Below are 25,824 nucleotides of genomic sequence, written 5' to 3'. Positions count from 1 at the left end.
ATAATTTTAATAATATTTAAAAAAAAGCAATCACATTTCATGATGTGACTTAAAAATAAAACAATACATTTTGTATTTTGTTCAGCATTTCATAAAAAAGTGTTAAATTAAATTTGAGATTTGTAGCAATCCGTAAATCTCCTAAGAAAACAGAATTCATTTGAATATAATAAATAAATATATAATTTATAAGATTGAATTAATCTAAACAAACTTCAGCTTGCTGTTTAGAAATTTTAAAAAAAAACTTATAAAATTTAATTTTTTGAATCAAAAAATATGAAGCTATAAGAAGGTCACGCTTTTAAATAATGCATTTTTTTTTTTTTAAATGATTATTACCTTGGTCTCCAATATTAGGACAACCTCTCAACTGGATTTTTTCTAACATTCCTTGTTTAGCAATTGATGATAACCCCTCATCAGTAATCTAAGAAATAGAAATATAGGCATTTACTAAAATGTGCAACATTTTTAATCATGATTAATCTTTCTACAAAACAGAATTATTAACATATCAAGGAGAATTCTGCATTTTTTTTCTACAATTTATTCAATTTAACTTTGCATGTTATTAGGGACAACAGGTATTAGAAACAATTAGTACCAAACTTTTTTTAAGATTCAAAAAATATTATTAAAAAAAATAATACAAGAATTTAATACATTATGCTTCTAAATTTTGTTAAAATGTAAACATTACAAACCATATGAAATAATTAAAATATTAATAATGTTCTTAATGCATTTATACCGAAAAAAAAAATTTAAATTTAATATTTTAACATCATTGTCTTTTTAAACATAACTTAAAAATAAAACATTAAAAATATTTAGTCAAAAAAAGTATTAAAATTGGAACAATGATTTTGCAATTATACTTAATAAATATGTCATAAACTAAACATTCAATAATGTATTAAACAATTCTGAAGTTCAAAAAATAAGAAAAATAATTCACAAATGTCTCTAATAAGTTTTCTACATCTCTCTCTGAGAATTATTCCACAAATTAAAAAAACATTGTTTACTTAGACAAATTTAAATGTTTAATAATTCTTTTTTAGGTTCAATCTTGTAGTTTTATTACTGATGAAATTTCCATTTAAACACTAGTATGGGCAAAACAATAATAAATATAGTGAAACCTCTAGGAAAGACTAGTTCTATTTATGACCACTTTTGGGAAACATGGAATTTCTTTCATAGACTTTGTATACATGAAAAACTTTAAAAGAGATCATCAAAACCTTTCCCAGCGATCGGGCAGACCTCTGCACCATGTGAGGAAAAGGTCAAATAAGGAAACACAAAAAAATATCAAAATAAAAAATATTAACAAAACAAATTAATAGATTAAAATGTATGCAAAATATATGTGTGGCACTTATTTAGAGAGCTCTTTTTAAAGATCTCTGAAAAAAATCTACAAACTCATATTGCAGAATGCTTTATTTTTAGAGTTGAAAATTAACATTAAAAAAAAGGTATGTAAGAAAAAACTTAGCATCTCAAACAAACAAACCTCTTTTCATTTTTAAAACTAACAGAATTTTCATGATATAAAATCAAATGTAAACTTAAACTAAAAACATAATTGCTTACTAATTTAAAATTGTTCTGTTATGCATAATTTTATTTTATACCGTTGTTGAACAGCCGACCCAATTTTGGGTTCACGATTACCAATGTTCAAATCCGTTGCCTTATAATTATGAACCCAATACAGAAAACAAGGAAACTACGGGATCAAGTATTGGGAGAAATTTGCCTTTCTGGAGGACTCAAACCTGACTAACCTGAATTTGCATTACATGGAGAGGAAAACCACCAAAACCTCCCATGGTTAGCTTGACGTCAAGGGGACTTTAACCAATGTTCTATTATACCACTAAAGATATTCCTCGTCAGCACTGTGGCCGGTGAGAGCCGGGTTCGTAATTCCAATCGACCAGCCATCGCTGGGATTCGAACCCGATTCACCACATTGGAAGGTGAACACTCTATCACCTGAACCACCACGGCTCAAAAGGTATGCCAACGGCGCACGGTGTTCCCAAGTGGCCATCCTTCCAAGTACCGATTGCACCCGATGATGCTCAAATTCGGCCCTCGGACGAGAACCGGTATTTTCATCTAATTTTTTTAAACATAATTACATCAGTAGGGATCATTTTCAATGAAGCTAAATTTTATTCATGAATTCGGTTTTAATGACACCCACACAAGTGGCATTTTTGAAGCAACAAAATGACACTGACTAAAATGAAAATTGCATGGGAAAAGTCATGTACCTTCGATAACATTTTGAAGTTAATGGGGGCAAATCCTAAGAACGGCCCACCTCCATTAACCACCATTTTACTGTGAAACAGAGAGTGAAGGCTTCGGAGAGGTTTCACTGTATAAAATAAAACACTAAATTTAATGCATATTTATTGAAATGCTGCCGAAACATCTACAACAAAAAGCTTTTAAGTATATTACTTTAATTTTAACCTAGTTTTTCTTTTCCTCCCCCAATTCAATCAACATTTTAAAAACAATGGAATTAAATACCAAATTTTCTGCAACAAATTTAGCACATACCCGATCTAAATAACTCATGTAAAATGTTCTTAGACTATAACTTGATGATAGAGAACTCAAAGAATAATCACTTATTTCTGCACAACCTGAAATATCCAGGTACCTGAAAATGAAATAGGGTTAGTAATAAAAAAATAATAATGCAAAAATAAATATCAAAAATAATAGTGTGACATTACCTTAATTTTTTACAGCCTCTGCTAATTGCATAGATTACTTCATCATCTACGTTATGATTATGAGACAATGATAAGTTTTCCTATAAATAATTTGCATATTTAAAGAAACCACACAACAAATAATTGCTAACAAACTAAATGCTAAAATACTGAATTAAGCTTTAAAATAACAATGCATCAAAGAAAGCTTTAGTACCTATGACAAGAATATATGAGAATTTTTACTCATGACTTCTCTGTAGATAAAATAATAAATCAGGTTTGCTTTTACAAAGTTTTACAAAGTTTTAGAGATAAATTAGCAACAATAGTGCAAGAAAAAACAAAAAAAAATTTTGTCAGAAAAAACGGCGTACAAGGTGCTTTAACTGCATTGCTACTTTAACGCTTCCCTATATAATTAATTGTTTTGAGAATCTATTCGGTCTGAATAAAATCAAATTTTAAAAAATTCAAACCTAATTAAACCCAGCGCTAACGTTGGAATGGGACAAAGAAAAAATCAGGGCAACATTTTGGAGGAAAAAAAAAAAAATGCGGGACATTTTTTATACAGTATGCATATACCAGACTACTTTTAAAAAAAAAGAACAAACCAAAAACTTAAAAAAACTAAAATTTCCTCTACTTAAATATAATAAAAGCAAATTTTGCAACAGAAAAATAAAATATATAATTTTTAATTTCTGAGTTATTTTGTTAAATCAGAAAGTTATAACAGTTTCATGAGCAATTTCAATGATGAAGCAATGTACAACTCTTATTAATTTGATATCAAAATATAAAAAGAATTTATAGTACTGTTTAATATAAAATTAAAACACTATGAATATGACATTACACTCTTTTGTACAAAAGTAATAAAGTGAATGATCTCTCAATTAACCATTTAATATAGGGGTGCACAACCTGCGGCCCGCAGGCCAAATGCGGCCCTTCAACTACTGAAGTGCGGCCCGCGAGAGCTTCTAAACACAATAATTTTTTTTTTAAATGGCAATTTTTAATCGCACTTTTAAGTCATCACGTTTTGACACAATCAATTTTAACAGATTCTTTAGTAAATGTACGTTTACCGCGCTTTCTTTAAGCTGATTTTATAGAAAATATAAATGATTTTTTTTAAACAGTTATTTCCGCTTTTCTATGTGATATCGAAAATACCGAATTTTTATTACGACGCGAGTTTCAGATCGCAAATTTAAATAATCACTTTTCGTGCACTTTATTTGTGACGATTTCATCTTAAAACTAAGTGATTTTTTATCTTTTTTTTTTTGCAATTCTTTCTTTTTTTTCAAAAATTTTTTTCGGCAGTTATTGCTATGCGTTCCCACGTATTATAAAAAATTCCAACTATTCTATTACGACATGCAAATTTTAAATCATGCATTTGACACACTTTATTCATGCTGAGTTCCAATTATTTCTATACTTTTCCACATGATTTTGACGATCCCGTTATTATGACACGTGATCGTTAATCGCGCAATTAAATAATCACTTTTTGATACGGTATTTCGGTACAGTTTTATCATAAATCCTAGTTATTTTTCCTTTGTTTTTATTTCCGCAACGAATATGATTTGGTCGAATGTGGTAATGAATTGTGATTTGGTCAAAAACAAAATATTCGGCAAAAAAAAAAAAGAAGAAGAAATCGACTGTACGCCGTACACTTGGGGCCAAATAGCAAAATCCTTTACTGCTACTAAACACTGAAACTAAAATTTTAATGCTCAGAATAATATTTCCTGGAAAAACGTATTCATAAATTAACTCTAAAAAGAACGTTTTTGTCAATCAAGACGAACGTCAGTCAAGAACGTTTTTGAAAACAATTTTTAAAGCTGAACATCTCAGTTTTTCAATTACCAGAAAAAGCCAAGAAAAAAGAATTAAGTCATCAGAAATGCTATTACAAATTACTGCGTTATAATGAAAATGTCTAAAAAAAATTTTTTTTTTATTTAAAGAAAATAAAAAAGATAGAAAAAACATTCTTAATTTTTAAAATGAAAAACTTATGCCGAAAATCTCAATTTAAATTTTTCTGATTGCCATAATTTTAGAAGAAAAAAAATTGCTATAAAATAAATTTTATTTGTAACTTTATTTTTAAAAAAAATGCTGAGTCATAATAAAAATGCCTAAAAAAAGAGAAACAGAAAAAACGAATTTTTCCTAGTTCCTGAAACAAAACTTTAATACTGAAAATCACACTTTTCTATGTTACTGGTTATTTATATTACAGTACAGGGAAAGAGTGATAATAAATTAATAGTATGAGACGTTCTGTTAAAATGCTGGGTTATAATAAAAGCAGCAAAAAATGGGAAATAATCCTTCTCAATTCTCAAAGTATTGAAAAAATGACAAAATTGACTTGTCTGATTATAATTTAGAAAAAAAAATAATATCTATAAAAATTCAAAAATAAAAAAAACTTAGAAAAATACATTTCTAAAAAATATTCTGCGGAATATTTGACTGATCATTCAACCAATTGAATTTTTCACAGAATGGCCAAATACTCGTTACATCCCTCCCTAATTTAAATGCAATGTTATTTCAACTTGAGAAATTCATAAAATAGCGGAAAACGTGAATTTTTAAACTGCTCACTGTTTGTAGTTTAGATTTCAATTTTTTGTTGCTTAAGTGATCTTTTTCGATAAAAAAAAGGAAAATGTTTACGATATAAAAAATCTAATAATTAATAAAATAAAATAACAAAGTACATTACAAAATAAGCATTGAATTTTATTTTGAACTATCACAGTTTTGCTTTTATTTTAGGCTTTTGTTTAAAACCTATAAATTTTCTTCAATTAAAATATTTAATTTGAATTTATAATACTTAAATATGACTAAACTTTTTCCTATTTTCATTCTGTGGGCATTGCAGTTTTTTTTTATTTATTAGAATTTAATTCTAAAATGAATTTTCGTATTGCATGATATGATAAAAAAAAAAATTTCTTTTCTTCAATGTTTATTTATTTTGATAAATCTATTGTTCATATAATAAAAATAGCAAGTTTTTTTTTGTAAAAAAAAAGTATAAGTTTTTTTATTTTTGAATGAATTCTAATAATGGAACACTACTAAGTTATTGATATTGCTAAGTTAATTGATAAAAAAAAATGGAGCGCTAATGTTTAAATAAACATTGCTACATTTGTCATTAACATGTCTAAATACAGATGCGGCCCTTCGTTAGCCAACCTGCTGTGCAAGTGGCCCTTCACTCAAAAAGGTTGTGCACCCCTAATTTAATACAATATACAAGTAAGAATGTAAGTGAAATCCCCTAACACGCCTAAACAACATTTTTAATTAAAACGGACATAAAACTAAAACAAACATAAACATAAAACTAAACACTTACTAAAACTTCAAAAGTTAAAAAAAAATAGCATTTTTTTAGAGGAGAAAAAATTCCAGCAAAAAGGAATAAAAATACATATGAAATACAAAAAAAAAACCTAAAGCACATTTTAAATATTTTATCCTATTGAAACCAAAATGAAATTATGCATAGTCATTTTTTAACTATCTATTCTGAATTCAGTTAAACATACAATTTGCAGGCTTTCAATAACAAAAATACTAGTATCCTCTTCAGAATCCAATGGAGTAGAAAAGATTTTGAATGAAGGTTAAAAACAAGTTAATGAAATTCAAAACAATATGGAGTTTAAATTTTGTGAGACATTATTATTAATTATTATTGCTGGATATATAAATCTTATACATACAAGACTAGATAATCTTCCAATGTGATGCAAACCACTTGATGTTACTAAAAAGAAAAATGTAAAAAAGTTTTTTGAAAATTATATAATTCTAAATTAATTATATATTTTTTACATAAATTAATACTAAATTAATTATTCTAAATTATATATTTTTTACATTAAATAGAAACTAAGTTCTTCATAAATGTGTCAATTCAGGATCAATTTTACTTCTGTGTAACAAGAAAGTAATTCACATATATGGTTAAATGATACAATGCACCAGGAAATCATAGCAAACCAAGATTACAATAGATGTCATTGAGCATCAATGTATAGCTGAATTATTTGAATTCTTGATCTATTATTCCAAATCAGCTATTAGTGATTGCCTTGTATTCAAAAGGTGGTCACCCCAAGTTCAATATTTGAGAGAGCGGAAATTAAAGTACACGCCTCAATAGCTTTCTAAATTTTACACATAAAAAAATTCATATGTCAGCTAAATATATGCAAAAAGATCAATTATTTTTATCCCTTTATGAAAATAATAAATATATACATATATAAAATCATTCTAGCAAAATGTCAATGGAAAAAAGCGTTGTCTAAAAAATATATTTCCTTTCTGATAATATATTGAAAAAAAAAATGAAAAATATAGGCATGTAAAAAAAAATTACATGCCTATATTTTTAAAATTAGTGTTTTGTCAAAGAAAGGTTAATCCTTTTAGTTTCTGTAGTCAGAAAAAAAATGAGAACCACTGAATTAGAAAATAGAGAAAAAAATCATATCAATAAGTATTAACAAATGAAGACATGAATGTAGAATGTATAGAGGTAGAAGGTATTAAAATTAAACTAAATATGCATGTACACAATAAAAATATAGTTTTTTTTATTTCAGTAACACTTTAATTACATATAATTAACAAATTACACTAATGAGAATCTATATTCACCATGAATAAAATCACAATTTAAAAAAAACTTGTCACACTTACAATCAGGAAAAAGTCCGCCCACATACAATGTTTTCAAGTTTTTTAAGCTCTAAAAAATAATTTAAAAAAACAACATTAACAAAAATATCTTGATGATAAAAGATTAACAAGAATATTTTAAACTTAAGAGAGGTTCATTTAACATAATAAATATTAATTAATAAATTTGCTTTAAAAAAAATAGTATAATTATTCTGCAAGATTTTTAAGAATTTCAAAAAGAGAAATAATAAAAATAAAATTCATACCTGGCATAATAATTCCAGAGCTCTATCAGATAGGAGAAAACAATCATTCAGGTACAATGTTGTAAGGTTTCGGCATCTAGTTGCTAATTTTGTGAACCCAATGGGACTGAACTACAGAAAAATAAAAATACATTGCAGGTATAAAATGAAATGAAATCAGTATAATAATACTTTTTTTTAATAAAAATCAAATAAAAGTGAGTCAATTCTATTGTCAAAATAAAAAAACAAATACTTTAAATATAAACAAAAATTTATTATAATTTACATGTGTTTAAAAATAAAGTATGATTTTCATTTATTCCTTAGAACACTAAATAGGAATACAAATGACACAACGCTTTAAACATTGAAAAATATGAGATATTTACCCTTGAACACTTATTTAGCACACATGTAGAAAGGCAAGAACCAGCCATGTGAAAACACTAAAAATATGGAAGCAATTTTAATAAAAATAATTATATTATATTTAATAATATAATAAATACAATTATATTTAATAAGGTTAATGTTAAAAAATAATTATTTTGAAAACACTGAGTGGTTGCAGTAAATAGAAATAATTTGGGTACACTTTTATAGGTCTGATCCCAAAGACTTTAAAACCAAGTTAACCTTTTAAAGTGCAGGTAATTCTTTTAAGTAAAATTGGAAATATATATTTTAAAGCTTCGCTTTGAGTTTCACTGTAAGTTTCACTCAAATTGTGGATTTTGTATGGTTAGTCTATGCTGTGGAAACAAGAAACAGTGCATTTTAAAGAGAACTATTCTTAATCCTGATTTCCTTTCTGTCGCAAACTGAAGCCAACACTGGCCTTAAATATCGACCGAACTCCCCTACTTGAAATAGTTATACCTCGTAACCATAGTCACCAAGACTGCTAAAGAAGAATGGCAAGGAAAGTTCTTTGAATAGTTTTTTTTAGTTAGAATTTTCTTTAGAGAAAGAGTTCATCACTAGTGATAATTGCAAAAAGCTATGATTTGAAGCATAAAAATAATACATTCTACATAATTAAAACTTTTCTGTCCATATGTTTCACAAAAGCATTTTCTTTATGGATTATCTCAATTAACAAAAAAATTATTAATTATTATAATGAAACTATAATATTTTTATTGTTCATATAAAACATATTTTCAAATGAATTTATCTAAATATCTGTGAAAACCAGCCCACAAGGGAGTTTAAGAGTGTGCAGTTGCACCCACCTGGAAATCCAATAAGTTAAAATTCATCTTGCATGTCACATTGAATCTATTTTTACATCAAACTTGATGCAAAAGTCTTAATTTTAAATTTAAAGCTAAAAGTAACTTTTTTCACCCACTGAAAAATATAACAAGAAAAACATTATTTAATAAAAAAAAATCACAAACACTTAAACTTACAGGGCTTTTCTGTACTTATAACACATTTCATGCAAAAAATTAAAATAAAGCATGATATTTATTAATTTTTCTATGTTTTAAAATTTTAATGTTATTAAATATTGTTAGTTTAGTAACTTACATTAAATTAATCAATTTGTGAAAATTTTTGACAGCAAAATTACGTTAAGAAAATAAGAAATTTTATCCGACTTTTGAACTATTTTAAAAAATATTTATTTTCTTGGTTTCACTCCCCACCAACCTATATTGATTCTTGGTTGAAACAATTTCTGTGGATGCCCTTGATTATTAGTTGGGTATCCATATTAACTTAACCATTATAACTTTTTTATGAACTATGTCTCAATTTTTGTCACATTTATTACTCTGTAATATCAATAGATTTTATAATAAACATGGCCTTTTCCACAGATAGTGTTTACACTCTAATTGCATACTTATTTGAGTTCAGTACTTTTTCTTTACTTTTTGGTGATATTAATATTAAAGTACCAAAAATATGTTAAACTAAACAGCAAGGCATACTTATTTAACATTCTTTAGCAGCTGAATATGATTGCAGCTGAATATGATATCTGATGGAAATTATATAAATTACTGTGATAAATAATAAAACTATTATAATTTTACTTTTCTCATTATCAAAAGTTTTTTACTGATTTTGAATAAGTAACAACAGTTATTTTTGCAAAACTCAAAAAACAGTTTAGTGTTTAAAAAGTTAAAATTTATAATATTAAATACTTTACTTCATAAGATAGAAAGATGGTTGTTGTTTTGCATACTAAGAAATAGTAAGAAACCTGAAAATCCTTAAACGATCTTAATTTTCAAGATGAAAGTTCATTTACAAATTTTGTTTAGCTAGGTAGATAATTTAGTATATCATTAAGTAAAGTAAACTATTTCAAATAATGATTTATAAGACTATTAAACACAAACATTTTAAACTCACAATGAGCTAAGATTTCGGAAAAAAAGGTTCTTTTTTCATAAAAAGGTTCCTTATTAAATGTTATGTATTCACCAGTTGTATAATGTTTGATTTATTTGATGGTCTTGAAGGAAAAAAATTCACAAAAAAGAATCTTATTCTTTATGCCATTAGTGTGTCCTAACCATTTTAAAGCTGGAAACTATAATTTAGAGCACTAACAATTAAAATAGAAGGAAAAATTCTTAATAAATGATGTTATCAAAATGAACTTTACCTGGCCAGTTATTCTTGTATTACCCGTCAAATCTATGAATTCTAATTTTTTACATAAATGCAACAGCCACCAGATACTAGAAAAAATTTTATAAAATTAGTTTTAATGGTTTCAAAAAACAGCACAATTGTTTTTTAAATAAATTATTAGTATCTTACCCTTTCTCTCCTACTTCGAAACACCTTTGTAAAAGAACTTGCTAAAAAATAAACAAATATTTAGCAATGCAACATAAAGCTACGCAATCCACAAAATACAGGTACATTCAAAGTTGCAAGCCTTTCCTGACAAATTTCATATGTGTTACAAGATGTTAAAAGTCTGCACTACTTCATGCTTTATCATTTGAATCTTAATGTTACTTCCATAAATTATTACTTAATCATTATACAGTTGTAAACAACAATTAAACTTTTCAATTTCACTTTATTAAAGAATAATAATTTTTAGCAAAGTGATTGAAAGAGAAAATAGCTTTTCTTCTTTAAATTCTTTTATAAAGTAATTTAAATTCTGCTAATTAAATAAAAAAAAATATTCAAACTAAAAGTTAAAACACAGGGAAGCTTAATAAAAATTTTACTATATTTTTACCTTTAATTTTGGACACTTTATTGCCAATTGTTGCAAAGAAACATTTGTGACTTTAACTCCTGATAAATTTATTTGCTCTAGGTTCGGGCAGCATTGAGCTACGGAAAAAAGAAAGTTTTATACATATATATATATATTGATATACATTTCAAAATTGCATAAATTCGTTTAACAAAGTAATAAACAAACCAACATGTTATATGTTTAACAGACAACCACTTCAAGTATTGATCAAACAGACTTTAATGAGCTGTATATTCACAACACACGTATGAAAATAAATTACACTCTGAATAAATTTTGTTTGAATAATTCAATTTATATGACTGAGATGATCTCACCAAAAGATCACTAAAACTATTTGATTTGCACAATAATTATCAGAAATAGAACTCATTTAACTCAAAACTAACTTTGCAAATTAACTAACTAAGCATGCAAATTATTCTCAAAAAGTGTGTATTTTTTTATTTTATAATTTGGCAACAATAAAAAAAATTTTAAATAAAAAACTTGAAAAATAAAAATGCCGATAAATTTCCCAAACTAAGATACAATTTCTTGATTGAATCGTATTAGATTTCAGTATGGAAAACCTAAATATTTGGGTCAAGTTTTCAAGCAAGTAATAATTTAAGTAAAACCAGATTTATTTTTTTAGAAATTTTTTCCTTTTTTAGGAAATATTTCAAAATATACAAACACCACAATAACAGAGCAAGGTTAAAATGGAAAAATTCAATAGAATTGGTTGCTAAGATAAGTTTATCAAGTTATCTTACAATATGTAAAAATCTAAAGATAGCGTCATAGTTTTCCATTGATGTCAATACATTTTTATAGCATAAAATTGACATAAGTCAAAGTTATTGTCTTCCTAAAAATATTTTTGCTTCCTTAATTTAAAGGATAAAATTACCTGTACTTTTATCCTTACGTTTTTGATTTTATTTAATTTCTAAATTAAGAGTTTCGGGGATTGTTTTTATTATTATTAGAATAATGTAATTCTACATTACATTTTAAGATAAAGTTATTTAAAGTGTAGTGTAGTGTAGTTAGATAAAGTGTCTGATCTTACTAACCGTTTTACAATTATTATTTTTAGTCCAAATTACATTAATGTACTCTTATTAATCATGGTTAAAGAGATTCAGTAAATGATTTAAAACTTAACTTTCAGCTTCCAAAGTGATGAATGCAAAAATTGTATTTAAAATACATCCGTCCATTAGGTAAGCATAAATATTAAATTACAGTTGTGAATTCACTAAATTTGTTATAACTTTTAATTTTAAATGTTATTTCAAAAAATGATCACTTAGAAAAATTATTTATGTTCACTTATACACCTTAATAGTATTTGGACTTGGGAATTGAAGGCCCAAGTGTTCTTTTTAGAACATACATTTCAACTGTTTTATGTCAAGAAACAGCAATAATTGTGAAGCAATCATTGGGGTTGGTGAGCATCAGCAAACAGGGGCTTAGCCCCCTAGTAGTTTTATAATAATGAAAAGTGTTAAATATTGTTATGTCAGGGTTAAGATTTTATAATGCTATGTTGAACTAATATTTACAGGGTATCTTCTGCTACATTTTAGATTTTCAAATTCATGACTAATTCCAAGAACTTTTCATGACTTAACGAAGTTACTATTTTCTCCCGACAAAAACACAACAATAAATTTTAAAAAGCATTATAATAACATTAATTGAAATGATAGGTATAATCAAAACTGTTATACTCTGCATCTTCATTTTAATAGATTTTAAATTTAAAGAACAGAGTAAAGAAAGAGTTGAAGCAATAAAATAGCTGAAAAATAATAGCTGAGCAAAAAAAATTTTTTTCTGCAGAATTCTATTCTAAAAATACTTTTCTTGTTCATCGGAAAAGAAACAAATACTCCTGATTTTACTGTTCTCATTACGGAATAAACAGAATTTGCCAATGACTGGCTTGCTTCAGCTAGAATTAATTAATTGATAAAAGAAAAAATAATAAATAATAACAAAAATTCTGAAATCACATAAGTTTCATAAGATAATTTGCTCTAGAAATGCCATTATTTCTTTCATTTTTTGAAAGAACCTAATTTTTAAAGAACACGATAAGAACATTTTATATTTTAATAAAATATGACTGTGGGTATTTTGTTACAAATTCGGATATTCGGAACACCAGGAAATTGGGGGTGGGGGTAAATTCTATTTTAAAAATTAGACTTTTCAACAACTTAAATCCATGACTTTCCATAATTTTTTTTAATGAATAGTTAAAATCACGACGTTTCATGAAAAATTTTATTCAATACTGAATTTTGTGACTTTCCAGGAGTGTATTTGACATTGCAAAGTTATGAAAATATCAGCTTTTTAAACAAAATGTGGAAAGTTAACTCAAGTTAAAAAGTAATCAAGGTTGAAGAAGATCGTTACAGAAAGTTAACAAAGACAAAATAGCAAAGAAACTGCATGACCACCCATAAAAATGTAAAAGTTTGGTTAATTAGTCTTCTCATTATACCTATAATTTCCACAGCTTTGTAGTCCAGTGTGTGGGAGGCAGTGGAGAGATCTAGTTTCCTAAGACTTCCTGAACACTTTTTCAAAATTGATAAAAGGATGCTATTGGTTAATGCTAAAAGAAAAATGGAATAAATAAGAAGAATTGGAAACAAATAATAAAAACTAAAAGTGTGCAATATTTTACATAATTTTGTTCCCTTAATTATTTTTGAACTCATATAATTGAAAAAAATTGAGAAAAATAACAAATGTATAAATAGCAAATGTGTAACTAGCAAATTTGTAACAAATGTGTAACAATATAGCAAATGTGTAACTTTCAAATAATTACAAACCATAGATAATTAATGTAAGAAACTTCAATTGATTAATATGAAAATATTCATGTTAAAATCAAAAAAATATTGTTTCACCAGATAGCTGCTTCAAAGATTTAAAATTTAAGAAACATATTAATTCCTTTTAAAGTCAAAATAAATCTATTTAATGTACAGCATAGGAAATATAAAAAAAGAACACCATAAATAACTAAAGATTCAATGAACAGATTTTCACATACTAGGTTTTCAATCTTAACGATTAACGGGGGTGACCTTAAATATGATAATTAATAGTGCAGTTACAACTTTTAATATACCACTTATTAAAAAAATTTTAATTTTGTTTTTACCATATGAAACTAAATTCTTTTAAATGATACAAAAAATTTGTATACCTTAGAGTTTAAAATTTTTCGACTATTAATGTATAAAATAATTAAATACATGAAATAATTATTAAAAAATTTCTTGATTGGAATTATCTTTAGATAAACAGTCCCACTATGACATACAAAAAGTTTACGATCCATTTAAAAACTTTTCAAATTGAAGCAAAATATGGAAAAAGTTAAATCACTTTGACAATTCATTCATGCTTTCGACTGCTTCACAAACTAAACTTTTGGGACCACAATTTTATTTATTACAGCTACCCATATATTTTTGGGATCAGAAATCCCACTCTGTTGAAAAAAAAAGGCATGTTTATTCAAAGAAAGTACATTTTTGCATCTGATTTTAATATATTGCTGGTACAAACTAATTAGCACATTTAAGAAGTCCTTGAAGATTGTATAGATTGGTTAGGATTGGATCTTATGGTTCAGGAAAAGGACAATCCGATCACTAGACAAAAGTTATTAAGGTTAGTCAGTTTTATACATTTAACAGCGAATTCTACAACTACAATACATAAAAAAAACATAAAAGCATGTGTATAAACTTTGTTGCATCATCAGAGATATCTGATTAAAAATCAGACATATGAAAAGATTTTAGAAGACCTCTATTATATCACACAAAGAACAAAATATTTATTAATTTACAATGTAAAACAAAACATAAATAATATACAATACAGATTATAAAATGAAAACAAGATTACTCACGCCTTCCTTCCCAAATACAGAATACATTTTGTAGGTTAATACAGGCCTGTCGTTTCCACAAAGATAATGATAAACCCCTCCATTTTTTGCATACTAGAAAAGAATCAATATGCAAGCATATAGGAACAATTTTTTTAAAAGGCTTTAAATCTATCACAAAAAAACTTATGCAAAGAAAGCAGAAAGGAAGTTAAACCTGAAAAGACAGCAAAAACTCAATAAAAATTATCAACACCAGAAACAATGTAACCTTGCCACGACGCCATAATAAACAAGATGGTGTTCGATTTTGTTTTTATTGCTGCTGAAATTGCATTCAGCGTTAGGTTGTTAACTATCCATTAAACTAAAACTCACAATTTTTATGCTAATAGATGGCCAGAATGTGAATATATGTCTGATATAGAATAACTCTTTTCATATTAAGTTTTTTTAATATATATCAAAAATATGCATAATCAAAAGAGTCAGCAATGCTTGTTATGAATCGCAATAACACACAGCATTTCAATGATATAAAATTAAATGCAAACTTGAACAAAAAACAAAATTGTTTTTTGTTCAATTCCTTTATCATTCATAATTGGAAAATTTATTTTTACACATAATTATGTCAGTTAGAATAATTTTTATCGCCGCTAAATTTTATTCAATGATCCATCTTTTCATGACACCAACAGAAATTGCATTTTCGCACGAAGAAAATGACACTGACTAAAATTAATATTGCTGGTGAAAAATCATGTACCTTCGATAACAACTTCAAAAATCAATAGAGGTAACCTCTAAGAACGACAAACCACCATCAACGACCATTTTACTGAAGAACGAAGAGTGGTCGCTCCCTAGAGGTTTCACTGTATAAGACTTATGTTAATCAAATCTTTAATAGTGTATTATTCATTACGTATGTATGTAATTAATTACAAGTAAAATACTTCAGTGAATTTCAAACATAATATTCATAATAACTATGTTTATATTCTCAGCATTTACTTTCATAGTTTCTGTTTTATAGTCTTACACATTTGAAACACTGCAAAATATGTAAGTAAAAGATTATATGACAAGAATGCTGTGAGGTAGTTTCAAATCTCGTAAACTAGGAAAAGTTTGAGAGAGCCTTATACTAATGGTTAAGTATTTCATGGATTTATATATTGAATTATGCAGCTATTACAATATACTTTAGGTTACATAATTAAAATCATGTTGTTTCACGAAAGTCTTTTTTTAAAGTTACTAAATAAATGCCTAAGGAATTTCATTACCAAGCTCTAGTAAGATTAAGCCTAACTTTCAGGAGCAAAAAAATTTATAGGTTAAAACCTTTTTTTCAACACTGTATCTAAAAAGGCTAGTCCGGATCTTAAATTAAGAAAGATTTAAACAATAATAAGTAAGAGCAAAATTTAACTATTTGGATATAGCCTGAAAAACAATAAAAATTTAATTATATAACAAGATTAAATTTAATTAGAAATACCTAGGGATAAGAAGCTATGCTTTTGTAAAATACTTTAACAGATGATTCTGCGAAACAGGCTGAATGCAATTCACATATAACGATGCTTCAAATCAATTTTAAATTATTTAAAAAGTTAAACATCTTTAGACACTACACAGATAGTCATCTTATAATAAAGATTGGAACAGTAAATGCAAGGATATTTCCGTATCGTGATCTGTCCTGCCAACTACAATCGCCAAGGTGCCAAATAGATTTTAAAACTTGCAAATTTTCTTTTTTAAAAAAACATGTAGATGTTTGCCCTTATAGTGACGTTACTTTTTAGTTTCTCGTGGGCCGCTGCCGAGAAGTTACAAAGACTAGGCAATTACTCTGTCACGGATCATGATACAGAAATCTCCCTGTAAATGCCACCATGAGTAGTAAATTAAAATTATACACAACGGGATACTTTTATACCTATGCTTTTAAAATATTGCTACACTATTTTTTTAAAAACACAGGCCCTAAAGTTTTCTCTTAACTCTATTTTTTATAGAATTATAGTAAGTATTATTACAGATATAAGAGATTATTCAGAAGAAGAAAAATCAATAATAGTTTTCTGACCAGCTTCTAATTTAGTTCTTTCTCTAATGTCCAAATAAGAAAATATCAACAACAACATATCATCAGACATTTCATTTATGTTCTGCAAACCATCTGTCTTTGGTGTTCTGCTAAAGAATTGTCTATCACCTTCCTCATCATAGGTGGGGGATAAATCACTCTCCACATTCTAATAAAGCAAAAATAAATATATTAAATAGGGTGCTTCAATATTTAAGTTTTAAATGTGAATGCTAAATAAAACACAAAACAAGCAATGAAGTAAGCAAATTAATTATTTTCTGAAATAAAATTTCTGTTTGATACCTAAGAATTTTAAAAAGTGACAGATAAAAATAGATAGATTTTTGAAGTAAAAAAAACATAGAAACAATATAGTTAAGAATATTCGAGGGAAGGGTCTATTAATTTAGACTGATTTTAGGTCAGTTCAAAGACTAAAATTTTAGATCCAAAAAAAAGTCATTCAGAAAAAAGTTGATAAGAATGGACTTTCATTAAATTTCTAAATGGACTTCTTATAAAAAAAAAAAAATCTCCTCCCGGAAAAATTTACAAAACTAAAAGTAAATAGAAAATTTTAAAACGAATTAGCTTGATTAACAATTTAAATACTTATAAACATATGTTTCCCAAAATTTGGTTTTAAAGATATATAAAAACTTTGAAAAGTATAATTACTTACAAATAAAAATATTATGTGGCCAAGTCCTTGCTATACATAACAAATTTTTGCATTACATCCAAACATGCGCTTAGTTGCCACCAGCATGCTTACTTTTTGTTTTCCTTTTTCAAATCAAGTAAAATTCTTTTTCCCCCTTCCTTCTCGCGCTCGTCAAAATAACAGGGTGATGTTTCGCCCTCCATTTCATATGCAGTGATTTTTCTGGGCGGCAGTGTTCAAAAGTTAAGTGCCATTAAGATTAAAACAATCTATTACTAATACCTGGAATCATGCTTATTTCTCAATCTATACACCAGAGAGCAATACTAGACTATTTGTAACGTGCTTAGAGACAGTTTATTTTAAACTAGATGTATAGCGCTAGATACTACTTTCCTTTTAATTATGCAAACATTAAGAGGTTAAACTTACATTGAAAACATATAGATAAAATTAACCCACTGTAAGAAAATTTTTTAGGTACTCATAAATTGTTAACGAAAATTTATTTTAATAAGGAAAATAGCAACACATAACTTTAAACAATCTTATATTTAAGTTATATTGCATTTAATAGGCCACAGATAATTAGAACAATGAATACATGATTTGTGTTTAGAGTGAATATATCTAAATTCATAATTAAAAAAAATACTTTACTTGTTGAAATAAAATTTCCCTGGCTTCTTTCTTATACTTTTCAGTTCTTTTCTGTTCAGCAGGGAAAACTCTAAGTGATCTAAAATAAAAAAAGAAAGTAACATGAGGATTTCTCAGATAAAGAACTATCAGATCAAATTAATAACATAAACAATTTAATGAGATAACAACTCACCGTCCATAAATTTCTAGATCTTCAGGAGAAGCATTCTTAGCCTCCTCTGCTTCTTGAGGATTAGAGAATATAATAAAGCCATAACTAAAATAAAAAAAGTTTATTTAAGAATGATGTAAGGCAACTGGTCATTTTTTTTATTAATCCATTAAAGTAAAACCTCTATATTTTGCATCAATGAAAAACTCCATCGCAGAATTGCCGCGACACGACGACATTCTCGCAGAATGTTACAGTGCTTAATTTACCAATAGTATCGTAAATCTATGTAATGTTTCGATTGTATTTTTGGCAGTTTTTGATTTTTGAGTGGATTTTAAATAGCCCGATATATTTCAAACAATATGATGGAAAATTCGAATCGTGCAATTGAGTATTTACTATTTAAGGTAATAATTCTATCGAATTTTTGGCAGTTATTGCTATTGATCTCACCATAGTTTTTAAATCCGATATATTTTATCCAATATTATTTATTACAACAACCTAATTTCAAAATGAAACACGCATTTGAGAAGTCAAATTCACGTGATTTTGTCGTTGATCTTCTTTTCGGCAATTATCACTATGGATTTCATGATTTTTAATTATTTTTTTCATTGTGATGATAATTTAAAAAATGGGAAAAAGGAAATTATTTGAGCTTCCAACCCCTCCCCCCCCCAAACAAAATGAGAGAATATCACCCATAATATTAGAATAAAAACAGACACATTATTAATTTTTTTTAAAAAATCGCCAATTTGACAACATTTTTCCACCTGGATGAAAAATTATCAAAATCACGTCTTTATTCTCAGTTTTTGTAAATTTTTATGAGCCCAAGTAATGCAGCATTGGTAAAGGTTTTAAATATTAAAAAATTAGAATTCGGATGGAAACTAATTAACTGTTATAAAATTAAATTTTTAAAAAATCAAAAAACTGACAAACATGCAGTTTTACATGATTTATTCAAAGCCAAATTAATAAATGCTATTGCTTTAAAATTTCGAGAAAAATTGAATAGAAATTCTAAAACTTATCAAGCGCTATTTCTTCTAATTAAATAAAGTGACAATTTTACATTTCACTTTTTTTTTAAAAATATTGTGCTGTCGAATAATACAATATCATCAAAAGTCTATTAAACATAAAAATTAACTTAAATCAAAAACTTAACGTAGGACCAAGATGGCGAGGGTAGAGTAATCTTAATGAAGGATTCTATCACAAGATAATTTTTTCTGACTAATAAAATTGCACTGACAACTATGAGAAACAGTATTAGGCCTATTTATGTTTGATATGAAAACAGTACGATATAATGTAAAACAATTAACACATCCAATGGCATTTGACAAAAAGTAAATAAATAAACTAAAAAATTTAATTAAGCCTCACCCTCTAGATTTTCTTTTAATGTGATCTTGAACAATAACGCAATCAGTTACTCTTCCATACTTGCTGAAAAAGTCTTTTAACTCTCTTTTCGTAACCTAGTAAAAATTGGGTAAATTTAGATCTAAAGCATACATGGATGAACATACTAAAGGCTGTTTAAGTACAATTAAAAAAGAAAAGAAAAAAAAGAACTTTTTTATAAATGTTATTATCAGAAGTACACTTCACGTTTGCTTTTCTTTCTAACCTGAGTAATATACAATATTTTGAAGAAGTATTAATACCGAAAATAGTATAAAATAAAAATAGTATATGTAAATTAACTTACAGAAATTAATTAGAATTAAAATATATACCAATTTTTAAGAAAATTAAATAAATATTTGGATAACATAAATTATAAAAAGGTATTTTACAAACAGTAAAAATTAAGAATTTTATAATTTAGAAGTCAATTAGAGGTAATAGTACAATACAAAACAAATGAAATAAAACAAAAATACGACCACCGAAGCCGACGTCNATAGAAGCTACATTAGAATAAGAATTAATTTAATAATAGAATTTAAGTATGAAATTTAGATGAATATTTAGTTATTTCTTGAAAAAAAAGCAGTTAATACTATTCAGTAAGGTTAACAAGAAATCTGTACTATGAGCATAATTATTGGACTATACCTAAGTTTAAACTATCCAATTTTGTGATTTTTACTAGAAATAGTAATTAAAATTATAAGTTTTCAGATTGAATGTCCAAATCTTTTGAATCTGTAATTCTGCAAATCTATAATTCGATTTTTTTTAAAATCTGCATTCATATTCGTAGAAAATAGGAAGTATTGAGCATGCACAAAAAACTAAAAATAAGGTCAAATACGGACAAAATATTTTTTATTAGGAAGAATATTAGGATAACTATGAACCCTGTAAAAAAAAGACATTAATAAAAAGACCCAAAAATAATTAGAAAAAAAAATCACAAGAAAATTTGGCTCTTAAGTAGAACTAACATTATCTTAAAATAAATTTCTTGTGCATCTTTTAAAATAAATTTTAAAAACTAATTGCAATATTGCTTTTAGAAGAAATAGAATTTAAAAATAAAAATATGATCTCCTACTCCATGCCCTCTCTGTGTAATGTCCGTCCTATTTTATATTTTTAATTTAAATAAAACATTTATAATTTTCTTTCCTTTTCTTGTACGCATAATATTAGGCTATTAAAAAGCATCCTTTATAATTCTTAGAAAAAAAAATTTATGTTTACCAATAAAAATAAGAAAACCTATCAAAATGTAATACCAGTCACCATGGTATTGCACATACATATAATTTTTTTTTAATTGAATTATAGTTCAATAATTATGAGTCTAAGAAAAATTAGAATGATGCAGCATACTCGATCTGGAATGTTTCCCACAAAAATCCTTCGTCTGAGTTTGTTGGCAGGAGTTTCTTGTTCCTGCTCTAACCTCTCCAGACGACTTTGCAGGCTTGGTCTAGCAGGTGAAAAAGCGAGGGGAGCTTCTTCATCTATTTCATCATCAGGGGAGGACAGCTGAAGCCCAGAATTTAGGACGTTAAAACCGATGTCCGGCTCAGAAACCCTGGACTCGAACAGTCTGCACTTCCTTGGTGACGGAGTCCGGCATAGCCTCTCACGCAGGGCTTGCTCTGAAAACCGTCCATTCTCTCTGATTGGAGTGGAGACTGGTGTAGCTGGTAAACTGGAACGATAAAATGCTCCGGGTGGATTACCAGGCAGGCAGACAGCATTAAATCCCATAAAAGATTCAGTGTGCAGCTTATAGAGATAGCTGAAGCGAAATCCCAACATCTTGCTCTTTTAGTATCCAATCATCATCCTGTTTTACGAAAGTTTAATGTTAATAGAAATTCATGGGGAAAAAATTAATTCTTGCATCATATCTAATTTTTTTGCATAAAACAATGATTTTATTTTTATAATTAAATTGAGAAAATAAGGGCATATTCTAAATGTAAAGAGTTTTAAATTATGTTATTTTCTTTGAGGCCAACAATGCAAGAAATTTGATTCATCACTTTCAAAAGTTTCTAATTTATCAAATTTAACTTCAAAAAACAAAAAGTACAAATATTGATTAGTTAGAAGGCCATGGCCCATCCAACAATAACATCCTAGTTACGTCATTGAATTCTGCTACATTATAATTTTGATTAAACGTCACCCATGAATAACAATTTCTTACTTTTAAGGTCTTTTCAGCTTTGTTCCCTTTTATTTGCGTTATCAATAATGTAAACAAATACCAGCATTTTCTAACACTATTTCCTTAATATACTACTAAAAATTCCAAGTCATCTTATGCCCTACTGTTGTTACATTCTAATATCCAACAGAAATGCTTTAAATTTGAATATCATTTCCCAGGAAAAACGTTCCCAAAGACTGTATCATTAATGGTGTCAGAAAACAAAGTTTTATATTAGTTCCGACTAAAGAGAATACTAACACCATTTCAAAACAGAATTTCAAGCCTGGTTTTGACTTTATGGAGCATTCACAATGAGATAAAAATTTGATGACTTATGAATCAGAGGTAATTTCTGAAATTATGGAATCTTGTACTGATGAAGATGACTGTGAATCTTCAGATCCACCAACATCATTTAATGAAGCATCAGTTACATTAGTTCCGACTATGGAGAATACAGACACCACTTAACTGCAATATTTTTTATATCAAAGAGAGTCTTCTATAAAATTATTTTGGAAATAGAAAAAAAAATTTTAAACAATGCTAAACAAAATAATAGTTTTATTGATGTATTATAAAATATCATTTGAATTTAATCATTTTTTAGTGATAGTCAAGAACAGATACGTAAAAGAATGATTACCAATTACTAATTTAAATGCATTAATTAAATGTAGCAATTCCAAAATAAGTTTTACAATATTTCCCTGCATAGTCAAAATAATTAGATTTTACAGAAACAAAAAAAAATTCCCACACAATTGGAAATTTTATACAAGTTTCATTCATTTTCAACCTAGATATGAAACTTTCCCTGTAGATTTTAAAGTTTATTAATTAACATAAACAAAAAACTCTATAGACTTATAGAGAATAATATGAACATCCAAACTACGATAGACACTAACAAATAATCATAAACATAATCAAACAGATATATATTTAAAGATAACAGATATATGTATAATCAAATTCTGATGTATAGTGTACAGATATATACACAAAGCTGAGATATAGGAAGATTTCCGTATCAGTAAATGCTCACCGGTATTAGTATATATAGATAATCAAAGTGTGATTTACATAATTAAAAAGTGATAAGTTTAGCCAATATCATGATTGAATTGTGTATAAGCATTCCCGTGGCAGAATCATGGCGACATTATCACAGTATGTTAAGAGTTGTTGCAGAAAATTTTTTCATTTGGGAAGTAAAAACTTTGGTTTTCTTTATTTCTACAGAATTTTTTGAAAGATTTTTAGCAATTTTCTGCAGAATTATATTCCAAAGATTCCTTTAGGGCGTATCAGAAGGGAAAGAAATACTCGTGATTTTTCTATTCTCATTTATGAAGAAGAAAAAAACTAATAATTTAAACTAATCTGTTACTTTAAATTAGCAATTATTATTATTAAAAGTATCTTGCAGAAAAGATATTAGTGCTAGGAAAGTTTGTGGCAGAAAACCAGAAAAAATTCTGCCACAGGGATAAGCATAAACTGTGATAATAAATTCACACAATGTTTCAAGTATGAAAATTCATAAAACGTGCATATAATTAAGGAAGCATGCATCTTATGGAATAAGCTTAAAGTTATTAATTATAATATTGATTAACTGAAACAGCACATTAAGTGGTAGAAAGCAATGACGGTAAAAATTCGATTCTAACATTCAATTATTTATACCTTCAAAAAAATTTTATTTATAACAAAAGTGTGATCATTTTAATCAGGTAGTGTGAAATATATTTATATCTCTTCAGTTTCATTTTGTATCACAACAATTTCTAATGAAAAATAGCGTAATTTAGAAAAATAAGTAAATAAATGCGATTTTCTTCGAGCAGAACTTTTTTCGGAATCAACATCAATAATAGAATCGAAAAGTTGAGTTGTCTTGATTTGAGACACAAGAATTTAATATATTTTTTTAATCCCACTAAATAATTGCGAAGCCTAGATGGCGCTATAAATTAGGGGTGTGGAAAAATAGTCTCACTCCGTTTAAGTTTTTTCCAGGTATTGTTACGATTTTGAAGTCGAAGAATCATTTTCAACTTTCTTTACATTTTTTTAACTATAATGCTTACCTCAGCGGTCCCTAATTTTCTTTGGCTACTAAACTCTACGTAATCAATTTTCTTTCTGCCGAAAGCAGAAGAAAGTTGATTACGTAGAGTTTCAACTTTCGTAGAGTTTACGTAGAGTTTAGAGATTACGTAGAGCCCATAAAGAACCCCGACTTTATAATTAAATTTAATTAAGGTAATAGTGAACGCTATAACACATAAAAGACTGCTTTTTAAAAATTTAATTAGAGGAACGAAGATTTTTTATCGTTTAATCATTAGTAATCTTAAAATAAAGTTTTATGTCAAACAGTTAAATTTGCAACCTTATATCTAGTCTACTTAGGAATTTGCTTTTGATGTGTATACATTAGCTGAAAGTGAATAAAATAAGCCAAATTATGGTTTACTTCGAGATGAAAACTTAATAGAATTGCTATAAATGTTGAAAATAGTGAAAAGGGATATTTCTTTTTTAAAGAATTTAATTATTTTATTTTTATTTGAAAAGCGTGATAGGAAAGACTAATGCAATATTTTATAACCGCTTGCTCTTTTCATAATTATTTCAACATATTGTTATTAGAAATATTATTTTTTCTTCTTAAAAAAATACCATTTTTATTCCATTGACATATCATTTGAAATAATTTCATAAAGGCAACCAAAACATTAACTTACTTATGAATTATAGATTGTATCTAAAATATAATCAGAGGTTTCAAAACTCATCACTGGTTAGAAAAAGTAATAGTTCATGGAACCTCTTTTGCTCTTTCACGAAACTCAAAGGTTCCGCAGAACACCATTTGAATACCACTATCTTACCCCAGAGTCCATGTATGTTACAAAACAAAACATAGCTTTTAACGAATAATAAGAATTTCGTAAATGAGGTTTTATGTAAACTTATAGTTAAATATATTATTCTTTAAACATTGAATGTTTTGACATCACTGTTTAACTGGGCTACAACTTCCTAGAGACATAGAAGACATTTTATATATTTAGATCGTTCTCAGTTATGGATATATTCTCCCTAAAGTCTCATAAAAGCTCTCAAAAGCCTCAGTTTAATTCAGTTAAACTTCAAAATGAAGTACAATTATATAGTTATAGTATAATAGTTATTAGTATTTTATATTTATGAAGTTTAAGATATTTATTCTTTAACCCATTGGAGTTTTAGCAACTGAGCAGAATTGGAAAAATGTTTCTCACCAGTACTATCTTCTCTAATGTACTATGTTCTCCTAATAATAGGGAAAAGCAGGGTTTGCTATGCGGAGAAGACTGCATGTTAAAACACGACTTTTTACGTACAGTGGGTTAAAGAAAATAATATTTTTTCTTCCGTGCTTAATCAGCATTTCTCAATTTAGATTCTTTTTTTATTTACTATTATAGTAAAAACAATCTGCAAATCGTACTGCAAATTTTTTTTTTTGTCTTTATAAATTAAAAGAAAAAAGATGCAAAAGGTGCTGCCGTTTGGGTGTTCAACTTAGCTTAACGTTTCATTTTGTTTAACTGCCCAAATACTAAAAGAAGAATAGAATGGGATAAAAAAATTACCATTACATAATTAGCTAGAGGATTATTTACTGTTAAACTTGT

The 25,824-nt window shown here is 26.9% G+C and overlaps 1 protein-coding gene across 1 annotated transcript in view; it reads right to left on the bottom strand.

The window, feature by feature from the left end:
- Window positions 1-24,031, bottom strand: part of LOC107445637 (putative RNA-binding protein EEED8.10) — a 34,049-nt gene extending 10,018 nt beyond the window's left edge. The window contains exons 1-18 of the mRNA XM_043054037.2: window positions 23,825-24,031; window positions 21,295-21,760; window positions 19,894-19,988; window positions 18,511-18,594; window positions 18,336-18,414; window positions 17,009-17,177; window positions 14,929-15,021; window positions 13,498-13,611; window positions 10,968-11,065; window positions 10,532-10,572; window positions 10,374-10,449; window positions 8,134-8,190; window positions 7,763-7,873; window positions 7,515-7,563; window positions 6,530-6,573; window positions 2,769-2,848; window positions 2,590-2,692; window positions 343-430 (exon numbers count right to left, since the gene is read on the bottom strand). Coding sequence (XP_042909971.1) covers window positions 343-430; window positions 2,590-2,692; window positions 2,769-2,848; window positions 6,530-6,573; window positions 7,515-7,563; window positions 7,763-7,873; window positions 8,134-8,190; window positions 10,374-10,449; window positions 10,532-10,572; window positions 10,968-11,065; window positions 13,498-13,611; window positions 14,929-15,021; window positions 17,009-17,177; window positions 18,336-18,414; window positions 18,511-18,594; window positions 19,894-19,988; window positions 21,295-21,732 — 1,819 coding nt within the window. The 5' untranslated portion in view covers window positions 21,733-21,760; window positions 23,825-24,031. The remainder of the gene's footprint in view (window positions 1-342; window positions 431-2,589; window positions 2,693-2,768; window positions 2,849-6,529; window positions 6,574-7,514; window positions 7,564-7,762; window positions 7,874-8,133; window positions 8,191-10,373; window positions 10,450-10,531; window positions 10,573-10,967; window positions 11,066-13,497; window positions 13,612-14,928; window positions 15,022-17,008; window positions 17,178-18,335; window positions 18,415-18,510; window positions 18,595-19,893; window positions 19,989-21,294; window positions 21,761-23,824) is intronic.
- Window positions 24,032-25,824: the final 1,793 nt, after the last annotated feature.

The sequence above is a fragment of the Parasteatoda tepidariorum genome, chromosome 2 (genome assembly GCF_043381705.1).
Source record: "Parasteatoda tepidariorum isolate YZ-2023 chromosome 2, CAS_Ptep_4.0, whole genome shotgun sequence".
In the NCBI taxonomy this organism is placed as follows: domain Eukaryota; kingdom Metazoa; phylum Arthropoda; class Arachnida; order Araneae; family Theridiidae; genus Parasteatoda; species Parasteatoda tepidariorum.
Note: the sequence above shows the minus strand (reverse complement) of the source record. Positions and strands in the feature narration are given on the sequence as shown.